This window comes from Pogona vitticeps, chromosome 2, assembly GCF_051106095.1.
Source record: "Pogona vitticeps strain Pit_001003342236 chromosome 2, PviZW2.1, whole genome shotgun sequence".
Classification (NCBI taxonomy): domain Eukaryota; kingdom Metazoa; phylum Chordata; class Lepidosauria; order Squamata; family Agamidae; genus Pogona; species Pogona vitticeps.
In genome coordinates, this window is record NC_135784.1 from 310,072,156 (window position 1) to 310,091,424 (window position 19,269).

Genomic DNA, 19,269 nt, shown 5'->3' on the forward strand with positions numbered 1-19,269 from the left:
GTCCTGCTGTTTCAAAACCAACGTCCAATCAATTCAGCACACTCTTCACAGAGGGGTCAACCAGAGGGTCTCACGGAAAGCCCCTAAGAAGGGAGTAAGGACAAGAGCATTCTCTTGCTCACGACTCCCCCCCCCCCAAATCCTCACAGCTAATCAGGGAAATGCCCTCCCATAAATTCCTCCAACCCAGTGATTCCTGACTTTGGGTTCCCAGATGTTCATAGACTACAATGCCCAGAAATCCTGGCTAGTAAAGCCCTTTTTGGGACCACTGCTCTGGCTCCTTGCTGAGTAAGCAGCCTCTCTTTTCGATCTACCCCGACGGCTCGACCTTCCAGAGCTACTGTATGACTTCAGCTGCTACAACTGAGACAGGAGCTTCTCTTTTTCCACTTCCATCCCTAATCTTTAATACACCTTTATCACATCTCTCCTTGTTTGTTTGTTTTAATTTCTGTCTTGGAACAATAGACAGAGGGATTATATCTGTCTTGAAAGTGTCCCAAGATTCCGTGTTGGTTTTGCTGCAACAGGACTAAGCTCGGCGGCTCTACCCTCATGGTTACTTCTCATAGTGGTTGAGAAAAATCAAGGCAAGAAAGACGACGAAGAGTTTTGTAACGGAAACACGGCCGTGTAAAACCGAAGAGCAGAAGGGAGTTGGCTGGGCAGCCACTCACACCTACCCCCCCCCCCAAGAAAGCCTCTTGCCAGTAACTCTGGTCCTTGCCTTTCACGGGGGCTATGTAAGCCGGGCAGGGTTTCTGCATCAAGGGCAACAGTGACTCTCGGTTCTTGATCCTGGCGTGGTAGGCATAATCGGGCTTCACGGGCACCGGAGGAAAAACCTAAGAAAAAAAATCAGAAAGGAATGTGAGCAGAGGAAGGAAGACGCCACGGAGATGGGGCTTCCAATCGCTTGATTCCAATTCCTTACATTCCTTTAGGGAGTCAACCTATTTCCTATGTGATCTTCCTTTTTTTTTTCCTGCTTCCTTCAACCTTGTCTTTCAGGAACAAGAATGGCAGGAAAAGTTGAAGGCAGCAGGAAATGAGGAGGACCAGACGTGAGATGGATTGATTCCCTAAAGAAGGCCACAAGTTTGAGATTACAGGAGCTGAGCAGGGCAGTTGAGGATGGGAAAGTTTGGAGATTATTTATCCGTATGATCACCGTATGACAATTGGATGGCCCATAACCATGAGAGAGAGACACAGACAGAAAGAGACAGAGAGAGTGAGTGAGAGGGAAATTCTCTTGGTTCAAGCTGAAGATGTTATTATTCTAATTGAAAATTATTCTAATTTGCTGGCCCGAGTAGACCTTTGGTCTAGATCACTGGTTCTTAACCTTGGGTTACTCAGGAGTTTTGGACTGCAACTCCCAGAAGCCTTCACCACCAGCTGTGCTGACTGGGGTTTCTGGGAGTTGCAGTTCAAAAACATCCGAGTAACAAAGGTTAAGAACCACTGGTCTAGATGGGCGGGGTAGAAATCTAATAAAATAAATAAATTTTAAATAACAACAACTTAGCCGCCTAGAGTGGTCGAAATGCCTAGATAGGCGGGGTATAAATACAATAAATAAAATAAAATAAAATAAAATAAATAACTTAGTGTTGTAAAGCCTTAGCCATTCATTGCTTAAAAGTAAACAGTTTTAAATGATCCATTAAAACGAGGCTCCTAACCAATCAGACCAATGATTTGAGAAGATAACAGACTTAATTATTTCTGCTAAAAGCATTTGCAAACTTCCTAAGTAGCGCCCCCACCACCACTTTAGCACAGCCACTTCCCCATCGCTCTTTTTAAAAAAATGGTACTTTCTCCTCCATGGCTGTATCTGAGGATGCTGTGGTATGGACCGGTATTAACCGAACTCAAAGGGTTAAATCCCAGCTGTTCGGCCCAACTGGTGCTTGGTAAGTCATGACTTGTTTTTAACTACCACTGATTCAGGGGGCCTAACTCCACCTGGGACTAACAACTGGATTTAGCCCCAGGAATAATCACTCTTTTGTTAAAATGCCAAACAACTGCTTTAGTCATCTACGGATGCATGCAAATTTAATCTGATTCAACCGATGCATGCAAATTTATTCTGATTCATGTACTGCATTAAAACTCACAGGGTTTAACAACTAGTACTTGCGGGCTGTAAAAAAAAAGAAGCAGCAGCAGGCAGCTGGAAGCACATATTGTAGATGAAAAGGCAATTTAAGGACTGGGGACTCAAAGAGCTAAACATAGTCATTAATGGTTCATTTGTTTTAACTCTTGATTTGTTCTGAAAAACCTGTCCTTGCAGGTTGTTTGCCAGGGGGCATGATTTTCATTTTGGGCATGAAAACCCTGGACTAAAACCGCAGACGAGACTCCTAATGTGGAGGTAAATAAGGCAACGCCTCTTAGGAAGGTTGGGGGCAGGGGGGGCCATCACTGAGTGTCCTGCATGCAACAGGCAGAAGGTTCGAGCCCAGGTACCTCCCACTGCAGGTTAGAAAAGGTCGCCTCTCTCTCTTTCTCTCTCTGCCTGCCTGACATGCTGGAAAGCTCAACATGTTCATCATCATCACATTCCTCCTCTTCTTCAAAAACTCCAGGCATAATCAAATCATAAAAACATTGACTGGTATTATATAACAGATGCAAGTTTTAACCAAAACCAAAGTACAGTGGTGCCTCGCATAGCGAGGTTAATCCGTTCCGGATTAACCTTCGCTATGCTGAAGCATCGTTGAACGGGGCAGGGATTTCAATTGGAACGCATTAAACATGGTTTAATGCGTTCCAAATGAGCCAAATACTCACCGTTCAACGAAGCTTTCTAATGGCCGGCAGCCATTTTCGCGCCCTCGCCTCGCTTAACGAGGGTGCGAAAACGCTGCGCGCGGCCATTTTAGGCCATTTCCCGGCTTCCGGCGGCCATTTTGGCCGCCGAACAGCTGATCGGCGGGGGGCGTTTTGCGAAGATTGGTAAGCGAAACGCTTACCGGTCTTCGCAAAGCGAATTTTTCCCTATAGGAAAAACGTTGTGCAATCGCATTAGCGATCCGAAAAAACGGATCGCTATGCGATTTAATCGTTATACGGTGCGCTCGTTAAGCGAGGCACCACTGTACCTGTTAAATATCGGTGCAGTATGTATGCTGTTCTTAATATTGCCAGGGTTTTTTTTGTAGCTCTGATGGTGTGATTTCTGAGATCTGCAACTGCTTACAGTACAGTACTGTGTGAAGTTTGTTGATATTGTTCCCAAAGCCCCGATGACGACGGGGACCACTGAAGTGTGTTTCTTCCAGAGGCAAGATGTTTCCATGGCCAGGTCTCTGTACTTTGTTAGTTTTTCCAATTCTTTATTTTCGACTCTGGCATCGCCTGGAATTGCAAGGTCAATTCTTCGTTCTATTACTACTATGTCTGGTGTGTCGTATTCAAGGTCTCTGCCAGTTTGGATCTGGAAATCCCACAAGATCTTGACTTCCTCATTTTCTGACACCTTCTCTACCTGATCTTCCCATGAGTTTTTGGAGGCTGGCAAGTTTTATTTTTTACATAATGACCAGTGCACTAACTTTGCCACTCTGTCATCTCTAACTTTGTAATCTGTTTGTGCCATTTCTGGACATTCACAAATGAGAGTGACACAGTTTCATATTTTTCTTGATAAGAGTCAAAATTTGCTATTAGCACTAATTGCTTGGGTCTTAGCTTTCATCACATTGGATTGGAGTGCTTGTTCTTACTTAAGGCTCCCCAGTTTTAGCCATGCCCATATTGAATTATGATCATGCTTTCCATCAATATTTCTCTAGTGTTGTCCATGTAGTGGTTTATTTTTCCAGCTGTTTCTTTTCAAATTGTTTCTTATATTGAGCCTTTGTTTCTGTTTTGAAAATATTCTGTTTTCACTGCTTTCAGTAAATTTTCTCTGCTTGTACTGATATAGTTATTTAGGCTTTATTTTTTCTTCCTCTACTACCGGCTGTATTTGCAGTAATCCGTGGCCTCCAGTTTTTCATGGTAAATAGAGTCTGTCCACATCACTTTTTAGATGTAGTGTATGATGAATGTTCATTAGTTTCAGTGTTTTTTGATCCAATTACTCTAATTTGTTTTGAGTCCAATCTATTATTCCAGCTTGGTATCTTATCACTGGAACTGCCCATGTGCTTATGGCTTTGATTGTATTTCCACCATTTAATTTTGAATTTAAGATTCCGCAGTCTTTAGATATATTCACTTTGTCAGTTCTTTAACTGTGTGCACGATATTATCTGCTTCTAGTATTCCAAGGTATTTATAATTTTCATCACTTGAGAGTGATTTTATAATGTTGCCAAGTTTAACTCTATTCCATCTAGCTTTTGGATCTTGCCACGGTGTATGCACAGAGATGTGCATTTGTCAATTCCAAATTCCAAATTCCATTTGGATGTCTTCACTAAATATTTGCACTGTTTAACAATGATTCTATCTCCGTAGAACTTTTTGCATATTGTTTTAGGTCATCCCTGTATAACAGAGGATTTTTCCTGCTTGTTCTCAAATATGGTAGCGCAATCCAGTTTCATTTAAAATTACTGACATGGGGATTAGTGAGATGTTAAACAGCCGTGGTGACAAAAAAAACACCTTGAAGTATTCCTCTTTCGATGCTAACTTCCCCAGTTTCTTCACCATGGGCCATTAAGACAGTTTCCCATTTTTCCAAGTTTTTCTTGAGGAACTTCTGAATGTTTTTACTAATCCCAAACATTTTAGGCAGCTGTTAATCCAGCTGTGTGGCAATGAATCAAATGCCTTTTTATAGTCTATCCAGGCCATGTTTTGTTTTTCATCTTTTTGCATTCTTCAGTATCATTTTATCAATAAGGATGTGTGTTGGTTGGGATTGTTCCGATGACTACCTTTGTATCATTAAGATGATCTTTTACTGGTTTACTTTGTAATTGGTGCAAATTGGGGAGCCTTTATCTTTCTCTGTTCTGGCTAATATGCATTAATATTTTTTTCCCTCAGTGATGTTTGCCGCTCTGTCAACTCATAATTTCTGGGTTGTTTCATAAGTTATTCCTCTACTGATATGTTTTCTTCCATTATTGTGTCTACCACTACCCTCCATTTATCTTCCATACTATCGTCATTTGTTCTGTGTTGATTTTTCTTTTGCCACCTTTTCTAGTTCTTGCAATTCCAGTTCTGAAAACACTTTACTCCAGATGATGATGATAATGATTAACCTTAGAACTGCAGAGCTGGAAGGGACCCCTCTGGATCATCCAGTCCAGCCCCTGTCAAGGAGGCATGGTGGGGAATTGAACCCTCTACCTCTGGGCCCGCAGCCAGAGACCTAAACCACTACACTATCCAGCAATTGATAATTTATTTTTTATTTAAGGTGTTATTAATGAGTACTACCGAATAGGATATCAGGTGCAGAATAAAACAATATAACAAAGGGCCTTCTCTGGGGCCACTCTCAGGCTACAGGATGCTCCCCCTCGGGAGGTCAGGATGGCCCCTTCCCCTTTTATCCTTCTGAAAAAAGCTAAAGACCCATCTCTTCAGGCAGGCTTTTAAAAACTATAACTAAATCCCTGAACCCCACTGCAGCAGATAATTTTGATCTTTTTCATGTTTTAACCTTTTAATTTTATTTTAATCCACATCTTATTTAATCTGTCTTTTGATATTTAACTTACTGTGTTTTTAAATTGTGTGAATTTTAATGTTGTGAGCTGCTTTGGGTCCCCTGTTGAGAGAAATGTGGCATCATCTTCATTGGGTTCATTTGTTCTGGGTTAGGGTTCATAATTACTCTTCAGTTTTTATGTATATTATGTAAGCCACCCAGAATAGCACCTTTCACTAAGTCGGGCAGTATAGAAGTTGCATAAATAAATATAATATAGAGCTCTGTCTCAGGAGATCCAGAAGACACACCCAATGTCTCTTCTCCCTGCTTCCAGGAGACACTCACATCCGTGTATCGGAGGGCTGGGTGAGCCCCCTGCACAGCAGTCACCGTCAGCGTCAGTCCCTCCAGGTTCCACAGCTTCCGGCTCAGGTCGTCATAGGATCGGACCAGGTTCACAGTGGCCTCCTCGCCCGTACCTGTCGGCTACAAAAAAAAGGAAAAAAAGAAAAGAATTCGGCAACCTTTTCTTTGCTGTTTCCTTGAGGAAGACGCTCAAAGCACAGAGGAGCCGAAGTGCCGGAAACAGCACAGATTCAGGGCGCCATCTCAAGGCAGACCGAGGCTCCTAAGACTGAACTTGGAAGAAAGGACTTCATCCAAGCAGAAGAGGCAGAAGGTTTCAGAGCTTGGGGGTGGGGAATTCCTTCCAGAATCCAAGGAGAAATGCTGAGGGCATCCTTCTGGAAAGCACAGTATTATGTATTTCATTTGTTAAAATTCCCCCCCCCCTTCTTTTCTCCTTAAAAAGGACCCAAGGTGGCTTCCCTCAATGAAAAGCCAATATTTGAATCTAAAAACAGCAAAGTATACAAATACTAACAAGGGTAAAAAAAAACACCACATCAAAATGTGGTAAACAAAAACACAAATTCAAAGCAAGAAGGCACAACCACCGATTTAAAACAACACTCAGGTAGCCAGTCATTGAGGGAAAGCCTGCCTGAAGAGAAGGATTTTTGCCTGCTTGAGGAAGGACAGCCCAGAGGGGGCCAGGCTGGCCTCCCGTAGCAGGGAGTTCCACAGTCTGAGAGTGGTGACAGGGAAGGCCACCTCCTGGTTTGGTTGGAAGCAGGGGCAGCTGTAGGTGGTGTGCAGCCTGAGTTTCATTTCACAGCTTCAGAACCACTTTCTCCAAAGCCTGTGCCCTCCCAGCGGGCTGGATAACTACACCCATCATCTTCCCACCACTATAGCACGATCACGCCAGCTGGCGATAATCGGAGCGGCAGATCATCACGTCTGGAATCCATAAGGGCAGAACACGCTGCTTGACTACTTATGCAAAAAAAGAGACAAAGATGAGGGCATTTAAAGGGTGTTCTTTGAAAAAATTAGGAGGAAAAAAACTACAAGGCCGGTGCAGGATCAAGAACGATGAATTGCAGGACGAATACCGAGGCTAGGCAAGAAAGAAGGGTGCAGGAGCCGAAGACAAGGGGGTTAGCCGGGTTCTAGATCAGAATGCTGCATTTCCAAATGGCATGATTCCTGTCGCCTGTGTAAGGCAGGGATGGTGGGATCTCTGCAGCCCCCAGGCTCAGGGAGAGTTCAGGGTTACCACCTCCCGTGACCTCACCACCATCCTCACGGGGAGAAAAGAGCGATCCGAAATGGAACGTCATGGCTCCACCGGCTTTCAGGGGATCTGATTCTACCTTTCAAGTAGGGGTGGGCAGTCTACAGCAGTCTGGGGGGGGGCTGCACAGGCCTACGGCAGGAACGTGGAGCATAATTCCATTCTTGTGAAATCCCACCTACCCCATTTCCTTTAAAAAAAATTTATTTATAAAACAATAAATATATATATAAATAATAAACAAATAAAATAAAAAATATAAATAGATAGATAAGTAAGTAAATAAAAGTACATTTTATTTTTAAAAAAATTTAATTAAAGCCTCTTCCACCCTCTAGTGGCCAGAAGGTATGGTGTGTTTTTTTCTTGTTCAATTTTTGGAATACGTGAGGGCAGGGGGTGCTGAGAGTCCACCCAAACAGGGCAAAATTGCCTCCTACACTCCCTAGAATGCATGAGAGGGCTTTGTGGGCTACACTTTTACTTGGGGGGGGGGGGGGGCTGGGAGCAGGGACGATGACACCTGCTCAGAGACCACTGGTAATGGCATGGCTAAAAAATCTTGCAAATAAACCACTGTTAAAAACACCCCCAAAGGGGTTTTAAGCTCTTATTTGAGGTTTTCAGTTTACAGATTCTAACAAAATCTGTCTACATTAATCAAAGCATGAAAACACAAGATTTGGCTGGTTTTGTATATGATATGTGGTTCTCTTTTGCCACATGCTATACAACTGAATTACCATATTTTCGTGGGTGGGGAGACAGTGAGAGAGAAAGATAGAGGAAAAGACTCACCTCACGACCAATTTTAATTACGGACTCCAGCTTGGCGCCTGTGTAACAGATGGCAGGTTCAGGAATGTCCATGTGTCTGCAGAGACAGATGAACACAAACTGAGAAGGACTGTTAAGTATGGAATCCCCTTCTTCATCACCACAGATTTCCCCTTCACCTTTTTCTTAGAAGCAAGGATCTGACCCCTGCAATCTGCTGAGAAAAGTTTGGGCCAAGGGTGGCTGTGGCACCAGGTGAAAAGTTAGGAGCCAGAAACACAAGGAGCTGAGTGGGGTTCACGGCTGCAGAAAAGCCGCGTTTCCGTCTGCAGAATCTGGCCAAAGTTTTGTGAAAGCCGGGATTGTCTGGCCTTGCTCTGCCTCCAGGCAGCGTCTGAACTTATTAAGGTCCCAACCATCAGGGAAATGCAGAAACAGACATGGAGAAGGAGCAACTCCTTCCTGGCACTTGAACTGCATTGTTGAGCAAATCACTTGAGCGAAGTGTTTTGGGAAGAAGTCCCTCCTTTCGCTAGTTCGGGATGTGGTACCAAACAGATCTACTGACCCTTTGGCGGGAGGCAGCCACGGAGAGGCCTGTGTGGTCAAATACCAATCTGGCAAGCAGGTGGTGACCACGGCTGCTTGGCAGCATCTCCCACCCTGCCAGCTCGCTCTCCCTCCCTACGGGAGGGCAGGGCTTCCACCTTGTCGTCACAAGGCCCTATTGCTGGGTCGGAAGAGTCAACCTTGGGCAAGGGTCTATGTTCGCACGTGCCCAAGGCAGGAGAAAGTGCTGATGGTTTTGGACCACCTTCCATCCTTTCCGACATCCCTCCAGCTGGGACTGGCAGGAATGAAGATTTCAGCAACAAAAGGAGAGCCAGAGGCTGGACCCACAGAAAAAGGTCCTGCTCCGACTTCCAGCTGTGTTCTATCAACAGAATGTAACCCTGGAAGCGCTCTTACTCCTTACTGGGAAGAAGGGAAGTCCTTGTTCCTGTTCCACAGTTGGGTTCCTCTGATGGCCCCGTTCACCACTCCCCATCACAGCACCTCTACGGTCTCCTTCTCGGGGACGCCTTCCCCCCACCATCCTCAACACAAGTCACCCACGGGGGGCACTCACAACCGCAAGAGGTGACGGATGATCTGCTCCGGAATGAGGCGTTTCTGGCTCATGTTTGGCGCCTCCCACAAAACGGCTTCACAGATGGCTCCGTCCTGGAAGCGCCTCAGCTCCGAGCGCTGCCCCCAGAACTGCCGAAACGCCAACGCCTGCAGGAGCAGAAGTGGAAGGAGGTCAAAACATTGACTCTCTTCGACCGCCCTCGCTTTGTTCAAAGTAAAATACATGAACCCATGGCCAGACGTTAATAACATTATTTTAAAAGAAGAAACGACACCACGATCCCCCAGGACAGGGGGCACATTCTGATGCACAGTGGAGGATTGTGGCTGAGTGTCAGAACAGGTTGTTTGCACAAATGAATAAAATTATTCATAAAACAATAAAAACCATGAATTAAACCGACAATGTTAGCGTTGGAAAAGATGGAAAACAGAACAAAAGACTAAGTAAAAGTAAGAGTCAGGTAACGACAGGAGGGAAGGCCTGCCTAAAGAACCAAGTTTTTAAATATAGGACACCATCTAATGTTCCCAGGTCATGTTGAACCACCACCTTCTTTGGCATTTCCAGCCACAGAAGAAGGAAAGCAGAGCGAAACACAAATATGCACGTCAGCATTACAAGTGCTGACTATTATCACAGATAAACCGAAATGTGGGGAAAGTTATCCCATCTTTCTGGAGTTAGGTTAGGAATCCCCGAATCAGCACTGAAGTGATTTGGGGGGGGGGGGGAATGAACTTTTCTTAACACTGGACGAGCTTAATGCTTTTTGCAAACCATGCAGGAAACATGGTTTAGAGTTTCTATAAATAAAACAGAGTAAGAACTTTTCCAGGTATTAAAGCCTAATAGGTCACTGAACTGGCGGCTGACAACAAAGTCTTATTTTTCCTGAAAGAAATACAGAGGGCAAGGTGCTGTCCTTGGAAAGGCCAACTTCAATCCCATCCAACAGGCTCTCCATTCAAGAGAGAAGGAGATGGGCGGGAAGGGTTTGCAAGCAACCAAGCCAAATCCCAAGACTTAAGAGTGTGGTACGAGCCTCACCTCGGGTTTATCCGCTTCAGGTCCCCTCTCCAAGACCCTGGACGCAAAATCGGGGCTCAGCAAAAGTCCAAATGACAAGGACCCAGCATCTTTGTGCTTCGGGGGATCGGTGTCGATTGACCACTGGGAAGGAAAAGACAGGAGAAACAAAATCAGCCAAGCCAGCTGGGAGGAGATGGGTTTTGTAGCACTTGTTTTTCCAAGAGTTTCACAAGTGCCATGGCCCGAGAAGCAGCCTATCGTTCAGGCTTCCAAGAGACCACTTCAAGGTCAAAGATCGAGAGTGATCAACCTTGGATCCCTTCCTAATTGCTTATCAGCCTGGAAATGGGAGTACAGTGCTGCCTCACTTAACGAGCGCACCGCAGAACGACAAAATCACATAGCGATGAGGTATTTGCAATCGCAAATGCGATCGCATACTGATGGCCCCTATGGGCAAAACTCGCATTGCGAAGATCGGTAAGCGTTTCGCTTACCGATCTTCGCATTGAGATGTCGGGGGAACAGCTGATCGGCGGTTCCAAAATGGCCGCTGGAAGCCCCAAAATGGCCACGCGCAGTGTTTTCGCGCCCTGCCCTCGCTTACTGAGGGCGCGAAAATGGCTGCCGGACCCTGGAAACATTGCTGAACGGTGAGTTTTTTGCCCATTTGGAATGCATTAAACGATGTTTAATGCGTTCCAATGGGCTTCCCCGTTCCGTACAGCGATGTTTTCACATAGCGAGGGTTAATCCGGAACGGATTAACCTCGCTATGCGAGGCACCACTGTACTAGACTGGGCTTCGGGAAGTTACAAGCTGTGCAGGGACTTGCAAACAAAGGACTTTATGCTGATTGGATACCATCACGAAGCAGAGACTTTGATTTATAGAAAGGAGGGGTTAAGTATGTGAGAGAGCTGGAGAAGAAGAAGAAGAAGAAAGGAGTGACAGGTTTTACAGCCTTTGTTGATTGAGTAGGAGACTTAGCAATGGTAGCGTAGAGTAACACGGTGATCCCGTATAAGTTAGCTAGATGGTTATTGTTTTACTGGGAATTGCTTTCAGAAGTTCATCCCATCCTTAGAGGCTTGGCATTTTAACAGTACAATCTGTCACTCTTTGGAATATCTTGTTTTAAAACTTTTTCATATATTTTTTTAAAAAACAAACCATGTTTTCTATTTTACTCAAGTGTGATCCTACTGGTTTGAGCGTCTAAAGAAAGCGCCTTAGCCACAGAACTAGGGCTGGCTAGTTTTGTTCTTTGGGTGTCCTAACTGGTCAGGCATAAAAGTACACAGCCAGTAATATTTTACCCCAAATAAAGGAAGCAATTGGAAATCTAGGGTTAGAAACTTGCCCATAGTTGCCCATTCACGCACCTTCTAGGTTTCGCTTGGCCAAGGGTTCAAAAGGTGGTGGAATTTGGGAAATAAAGCTGGCACCTTCTCCTAGTGGAATAGTACCCTTTAAGGAGGGGCATTCCTGACACCAGCCAGAAAAAACATACACGGCAGCCCATAAATCCCTTCTTAATCCTCCCCAAGTAGAGAGTTACTATAGGATGCTGTATAAAAGGTAAAGGTTCCCCTTGACAATTTTTGTCCAGTCGTGTTTGACTATAGGGGGCGGTGCTCATCCCCGTTTCCAAGCCATAGAGCCAGCGTTTTGTCCGAAGACAATCTTCCGTGGTCACATGGCCAGTGCGACTTAGACACGGAACGCCGTTACCTTCCCACCGAGGTGGTCCCTATATATCTACTTGCATTTGCATGCTTTCGAACCGCTAGGTTGGTGGGAGCTGGGACAAGCGATGGGCGCTCACGACTGCTTGGTCTTCTGACTCTGCAGCACAGGCTTCTGTGGTTTAGCGCGCAGCGCCACCACGTCCCCAGGATGCTGTATAGTACTCAATATTTAGGAATGATTTCAACACAAAGGATCACAATAATGACCAGTGCTCAAAAGGCCGGTCTCAATGCTCAATCAGATCGGAAGCCAAAGACAAGGGGTCTCTCTCCTCAGTGACATCCTTACTGGGCTACCCCTACCAGCTTTCAAATGGAGTGATGATTCTGAAAAATGACTGATTTTGGTTTGCCTCCTCTGAAAGGATTTCTACTGCTTTATGCTATTACAAATTGTCTTCAGCTGTCTTAGGGAATCCGATAATGCTGCATTGCCCACATGTTGAATTTACTCTCAACTGTTGTTCAGAACGAGCCTCATTGCGTAGTGGTTAAACTGCAGTACTGCCATCAAGACTCTGCTCTCGATCGGCGTTCAATCCCAACAGGATTGGATAGCCAGCTCAAAGCTAAACGCTCAGCCTTCCAATCCTTCAGAGGTTGGCCACTGAGTACCCTGTTCACTGGAGGGAGGGGGGCAACATGTACTTTGAGTAATTCAATCGTAAATCGCACAAGAGACTGACTTAAGTGCCACGGGGCAGTATAGGCAGCACGCATTGCTTTCGTATAGTCCTTTTAATGGAAAAGCAACCTCTATACTTGATAGTTGATTTTAACACAACATGCCCTGCAAGAGTTTTGATCTGAAATCATCATCATCATCATCATCATCATCACCATCATCATCATCATGTGCCAACAAGTCAATTCTGACTTACGGCAACCGTTTATAGGGTTTTCTAAGTAAGGGACACTCAGAAGTAGTTTACAATTCTCAAAGGCGGCCTAAAAAACATTTAAATAGGCAAATATAAAAATACGAGCAAGTAACCGGAAGTTCCAACCAACATGCGAGTCTGAAGCCCGCGGCCTAGAAGGGACTCCTGCCTTGAGCGTTGCATTCGTTTAAGAGTAAGGCAGAATAAATTTGACTTGCAGATGCAATTACCGGCTGAGTCTGGGGCAAACTGTGTGTCAAGAGGACGACCCGCTGGCCCAGCCCACGTTCCAGCAAACTGAGGAGGAAAGGCAGCGTTGCGGCCACATAGTTCCCACCACGGTCCATCAGTTCGTTGAGAAGCCGCATCTTCTTGGAGGCGGTCTGAAGCTTCGAGAGATTGCTGAGGCTGAGATAAGAGGGAGGGAGAGGCACAGATGTCACCACATGAAGACAATCATGGATGACCCAAACCCTCTGGCATGATCCTTGACACACACACACACACACACACTGACGTAGAAAAGGAGAGAGTGAGCCAACTTAACTCTCTTTCTGTGCCAAGAAATGCAGAATTCGGTAAAAAAACATTACACAACTTCATCTCTCTTAAGGAACTATATCGACACATTTGCATATGGAGTTCACCAGCTCATTTTTGTTAAGTCTGGGATGTTACAATTCCCGTTGATTCGATGGGCATCTGAGCGCCCCCGGTTTCGATATTGTGGCAAAGAACGTACTGAAACACATGGTCAAAGGTCCGGATCCAAGGCTTGGGGGTCATAAGCAGCAACTGGAATCCGTCCACGGTTTTGTCATCTAAAACCTCCATGGAACGTTTGGCTTCGAACTGGACCTAAAGGAAGAAGGAAACCACATCACGCACAGGGATCAGGAGCGAGCTAATTAAAAAGGAAGGGGTAATTAACCGAGAAAGGGTAGCCACTTCCTGCTGTGTCAAGCAGAAAGGATATACAAGGTTGTGCCATCATAAGCATTCTTAGAAGAGAGAGCCACGGCTGTGACAAGTCTGCATGAGACTCTCCTAATCTCTTACCCAAGGCAGCTTAACTAGTGGGATGTCTTGAAGCAGCAAATTCTATACGTTAACTATGTATTGGAGTTCTTTTCCTCCATTCAACTCAGAAAATCTATTTTCTTGGATGACCTCCAACTCACGGGAGATCGTCTGGCCCATTTTAACCATACCATGCACATATCTAGAAACATTTAACACTCTAGCATCGTGGCACAATAGCTGAACTGCAGCACTGCAGTGAAGACTCCGCTCATGACATGAATTTGATCCCAGCGGGCTCAAGTAGCTGGTTCAAGGTTGACTCAACCTTCCATATTCTTCCAAGGTCAGCAAACGGAGTACGCCGCTTTCTCAGGGGAGGGGGGCAATGGGTAGCCTGCATAATTAAATTGTAAAAACCCACAGAGATGGCGTTAAGCGCCATGGGGCAGCAAATAAGCAGCACTTTTTTTTTTTGCTTTGGCGTCTTTCGCCCTTCAACAAAGAATTTCAAGAGCCTCAGCACAGCAGTTCTCAATGTGTTGCCTTTCCAGTTATTTTGGACTCCGATTCAGCCAACCACCTTCACCGGGGGAGGTCAAAAACTGCTGGAGGCTCAAAAGCGAAGAACAACAACATGGGCACATCCACATTAGAGAGATGCTTGAAACTCTTGAAGAAATCAGGAGGATAGCTCAATGGTTTAGGCCTCTGACTGCGGAGCCAGAGGGTTGGGAGTTCGATTCCCGCTACTGTGCATTCCAGAAGAGCCAGCCTGTGTAGCCTTGGGCCAGCTGCACAGTCCCAGGAAGACGAAAACCCTGGAAAATGTCATTATAAGTCAAAACTGACTTGGTAGCACACTATTATCGTTGTTGTTGTTGTTGAAACCTGAACTCCTCCAGTTGTTCTCTTCCACACTCTGAGCAACTATGGCTTCGTGTTGCAATTATTCCTTTCCAGCAAAGTAAGACTAATGAACACTTTCACTGGGCAACCTCAGATTGTAGGTGAAGACCCAAGGCCGCAGAGGAAGTCAGCTTCAAATCCGAACTACGTAGAGCGAATCTCCTCGGGGTCACAGCCAACCATACACGCTTGTAGAAAAAGTGTGCATCCCCAACTGAACACGGACTTAAAATCAAGCCAGAAGATGTCAGAACCAGCTTCGTTTCCGCCGCGAGCTCACCCATCAACGCCTTTACCTGTTTATATGTGCTGGCAGTCATATCTGCACACAGGTTGACCAGTCCGGACGGGTCCACAAAAACCACCTGGAATGCCCCATGGAAGTCCGACAGGGAAGGCTAGAACACAGAAAGGAGGTTTAGATTTAAAAGGCATTGATCTCAGAAATGTTTAAAAAATGGTGCTAACGGGGGCAAACAAATCCGTGTCATGGATCCCAGACTCCCTAAGAAGACCTGGACCATTCTGCAACCACAGCAGCCAGACAAGCTTCAATCAGGAATCATTGCAACCCTCCTCTCTTCTCATCAGCCACGAACCCCAGCCCTTCACTTGATGACCCTTTGGGGCCATGGCGTGCCAAATGTCACCCGTTAAGGGCAGGCCTGGGCTCAACGTTTTGCAAAATAAAGTCTTTGTCTGGCAGCGCTTCGGGCATCAGCCATTTGGTCTTCCACAACCAGCACATCCGAGATGGGAGAACCTCAGCGACGGCTGTTTGGGGTGGACCTTTTGGGCCAACCCCCGCTGGGACGGCAAACGTGACCCTCCCAGTAGCAACAGCGACCCTCTGCGAGAACAGTGGTCCAAGGATGGATGCTGTCACCCCCATGCCCTCCCAGCAGATTTCCTACAGGCCACCAGCTGTCCTGTAAATAGAACCTTGGACCCGAGAGGGACGTGATCTAATCCAGTGGCTCCCAACCGTGGGTCGCCCAGGGATTCTCAGACGGCCGCTCCCAGATGCTGCGGCCAGCACAACTTGGTGGCGAAGGCTTCCGGGAGGGGCCACCCGAGAACACCTGGTTGACCCAAGGCTGGGAATCCCAACAAGGTTCTCTGTATATTCTTAGCAACAGACATGTAGAACCTCCCTTATATTCAAATTGTAACATGCACACACACACACAAAATCAGATAAGATTTGGGGTCAAGTCGGCAGGTGGCTGGCCACCCCCACGCCCTCGGCTATCTTCAAGGCAATATATATCCAACAAGAAAGACTCTCATACCAGCGTCGCCTCTTCATCCTTCGAAAGACGGATTCCGGAACAACTCAGGTCTGTCGTAGCTAGACAGAAAGAAAGAAAGAAAAACACGTGCCAATCAGGCAATTAATTGCCCCTGGGGGATGCCTGGAACCTCACCAATAAAGATATTCATGAACTTAATGAAGAAGGTGGCCAGCAAAGGTTCTCGGGGGGAGGGGGGAGGGGGAGCAGGGACCCAAGGCTTTTGAGGCAAAGGAACCGTTTTCCACAATGATGGGCTGCTCTCCTCTTGCCCTTCCCGAACCTTCAGAGGACACACCGACCCCATTTCGCAAGATCCCCCAAGAGTCTGGAAGGAGTTTGATGATGAGGGAGGATGATAAACCATTCCACGAAGGCACAGGAAGGAGTGTGAAAGGTAATGCCATGGGGTTTGGAGTGGGGTAGGGCTATCATCCAACAGAAGGGAGGGAGGGAGTGGGCCCGACAAACAGATGAGGGTTAGTTACTCCTAATTGTTTTTAAACATAAAAATATTTTGATCCCCTTTTCTTGGACTCCCTCAACTCCTAACAACTAGAAACCTACCACACCACAGAAAACAGGCTCCCCACAATAAGGCTGCACTTTCTGCAGGCAGGAAATTTCGAGATGGTGAAACAGTCGCCTCCCTATTTGCAATATTGAAAGCCTCCTTATCAGCAGCAGTGAAATCCAGGAAGGAGCGCCCTGTTTGATTTTTCCAAGTGGTCCAGAGTGGCAAAGAGCATTTTCCCTTTCACACAAATACCGGAACCAGGGGACATCCACTCAGAGTGAGTGTTGGGAGAGTGAGAAGAGACAAAAAAAATCTTTCTTGCCCCAGCATGTGATTAGTCTGTGGAACTCCTTGCCACAAGATGTGGAGATGGCATCTGGCCTAGAGGCCTTTCAGAGGGAATGGGACAGATTCCTGGAGGAAAAGTCCATCGCAGGTGACAAGCCATGATGGGGATGTACGATCTCCAGGCTTCAAAGGAAGGTCCCTCCAAAGGCCAGAGGCAAGGGAAGGGAATTAGGAGACAGGTTTCTCATGGTCTCTCGGGTGCTCACAGAGCATCTGATGGGGGCTATTGTGGGATCCAGGAAGCTGGACTAGAGGGGCCCTTGGCCTGATCCAGCAGGGCTCTTCTTAGGTTCTTATGTCCGCCTGTCTCAAAGTCAAAGCAAAGCGGAACTTACCCAAGAACTGGAGGGTATTTCTCAACACTTGGTAACCGCTCATCATTTTGTTGATTTTGTTAGTGGTTAAGAGGTAGCCCACCAGCATGGAAGCCAGGAAGCCACTGAAGCATCCGAGACCCTGGGAGCCAGCAGGCAAGAAAAAGACCAATCGTAAGAGTTAGCACAGAATTCTGTCCCGCTACAGATTCCCCTCCATCGTTGCTAAGATCTTCCAGATCACAAGTCATTGCATGGCAGTTATGAACTTTCTGTGATTTGAGAGGATTAATTGTAACTAATCAGGAGACTTTTAACGTACTGCAGAGGGATCGCAGCTTTCAGCATGCAGAATGCCGTATCATCTTTGACTTTTCATCCTTAAAAATAATCGCAAGAGGAAGGCTGCCGGTGTTGCTATTTTAAAGATTGGAAGCCAAGACCTGAAGAACTGGGAGGTGTGTGAGATTCTGCAGGAGAGCTTGGGGGGGGGGGGAATCCCGCACAGCATGAAGTCTTGGCTGCATGGGAATCTTGGCTTTCATGTAACAATAAGTCTGAAACCTTTAGGGCTGCAAATACAGGCATGGATAGCAGAGTCAGGGTGTTAAGACAACTTTCTTTAGATGATATTAGCAAAAAAAGGACATCCATGCTGCCCATCGGGCTTGCTCCTCAATGTGACTAGCATAGCCAGAATTAGTTGATTAAAAAACTGCAGGACAGAATATGCAGTGGAAGTTCCTTGTTGGGTTAATACCATGTTTTCCTGTGTATAAGACACCCCCGTGCATAAAGCACCCCCCTCCACTTTTCTAAATCAAAATTTATTTCTTTGCAAGAAAGTGGAGGGGGAAAATCTCCTGATTTCCCCCCCCCCGTACATTTTTGTTGCAAAAAGCAGCTTTCTGCCTCCAAGTTTTGCATAGAAAATGCAGGGGGAAAGTGATTTACAATGAAAATGTAGGGGGGTAATAGAAATCGCTTTCCCGCTGCATTTTCTTTGCAAAATGTGGAGGGGGGAACAAGGATCAAAGCACTTTGATTCCTCCCCACTCCTTACTTCCAGTTATAATAATGATAATAATAATTTATTGTCATTGTAAGTATATACACATACAACGAAATTCACAGACACCCAGAGACCAGACACATGCACACACATAAAATTCCCCAAACGCTCCCCACCCACTAAAAGTCCCCCACTAAAAATACAAACATCTACACCGCAGGCCAAGTAACACAGTCCAACTAATTATTCACTACTGGTGGTCTTTAAGCTCATTATTAATTGCAATTATAGCCCTGGGATAAAAACTATTGAGAAAACATGTGGTCCGAGTCTTAATTGTTCTCTATCTTCTGCCAGATGGCAACAGTTCAAAAAAGTTATAAGCAGGATGGGAAGAGTCTCTCAGGATGCTATGTGATTTCCTTAGACAGCGGGATGTGAAGATGTCATCCAGGGTTGGTAGCTGGAGCCCAATGATATTCTGGGCAATTTTAATGGTTCTCTGTAGAGCTTTTTTATAAAACAACCCTTAATTTTTCCTTCAATTATTTTAGGGAAAAGTGTCATTTTATACACAGAAAAATATGGCATATCACGGTTTATATGATATGAAAAGTTAAACTTCTCTAGTTGTAAACATGGAATCCACCCAGGAATAATTGTCTTAAGAGCTGGAAGGGACCCTACAGATCGAGTCCAGCCTTTACCAAGGAGGCACAGCGGGGAACCAAACGTCCAGCCTCTGGCTCTGCAGCCAGAGAGACCGAAATTCAACTATAAGAAAAGCTTTTTAATCTTGAACTGCACTTGGAAAAGAATTACAGAAAATCTGTGCAGATTCTGAGAAACTCCGAGAGTGGTAGTCACAAATGAAAAAAAAAATCACCTTTCCAAATTCTGAGTGCGCCCCAAACATGTCTCTGAAACTAATTCTACTTAACAGACCTGTGCTTAATATCCAGCCCCAAGAATTTGGAAAGTGGATTCTTCTGGACCCAAGACC

At 45.7% G+C, this 19,269-nt stretch overlaps 1 protein-coding gene across 1 annotated transcript in view; it reads right to left on the bottom strand.

Annotated features, from left to right (window-relative positions):
• The window catches only part of NOL6 (nucleolar protein 6), a 55,774-nt gene that overhangs the window by 25,461 nt on the left and 11,044 nt on the right, over positions 1-19,269 (bottom strand). Inside the window, exons 8-17 of the mRNA XM_020796454.3 lie at positions 17,276-17,396; positions 16,076-16,134; positions 15,080-15,181; positions 13,597-13,712; positions 13,085-13,262; positions 10,240-10,362; positions 9,187-9,335; positions 8,079-8,154; positions 5,987-6,127; positions 731-848 (exon numbers count right to left, since the gene is read on the bottom strand). Coding sequence (XP_020652113.3) covers positions 731-848; positions 5,987-6,127; positions 8,079-8,154; positions 9,187-9,335; positions 10,240-10,362; positions 13,085-13,262; positions 13,597-13,712; positions 15,080-15,181; positions 16,076-16,134; positions 17,276-17,396 — 1,183 coding nt within the window. The remainder of the gene's footprint in view (positions 1-730; positions 849-5,986; positions 6,128-8,078; positions 8,155-9,186; positions 9,336-10,239; positions 10,363-13,084; positions 13,263-13,596; positions 13,713-15,079; positions 15,182-16,075; positions 16,135-17,275; positions 17,397-19,269) is intronic.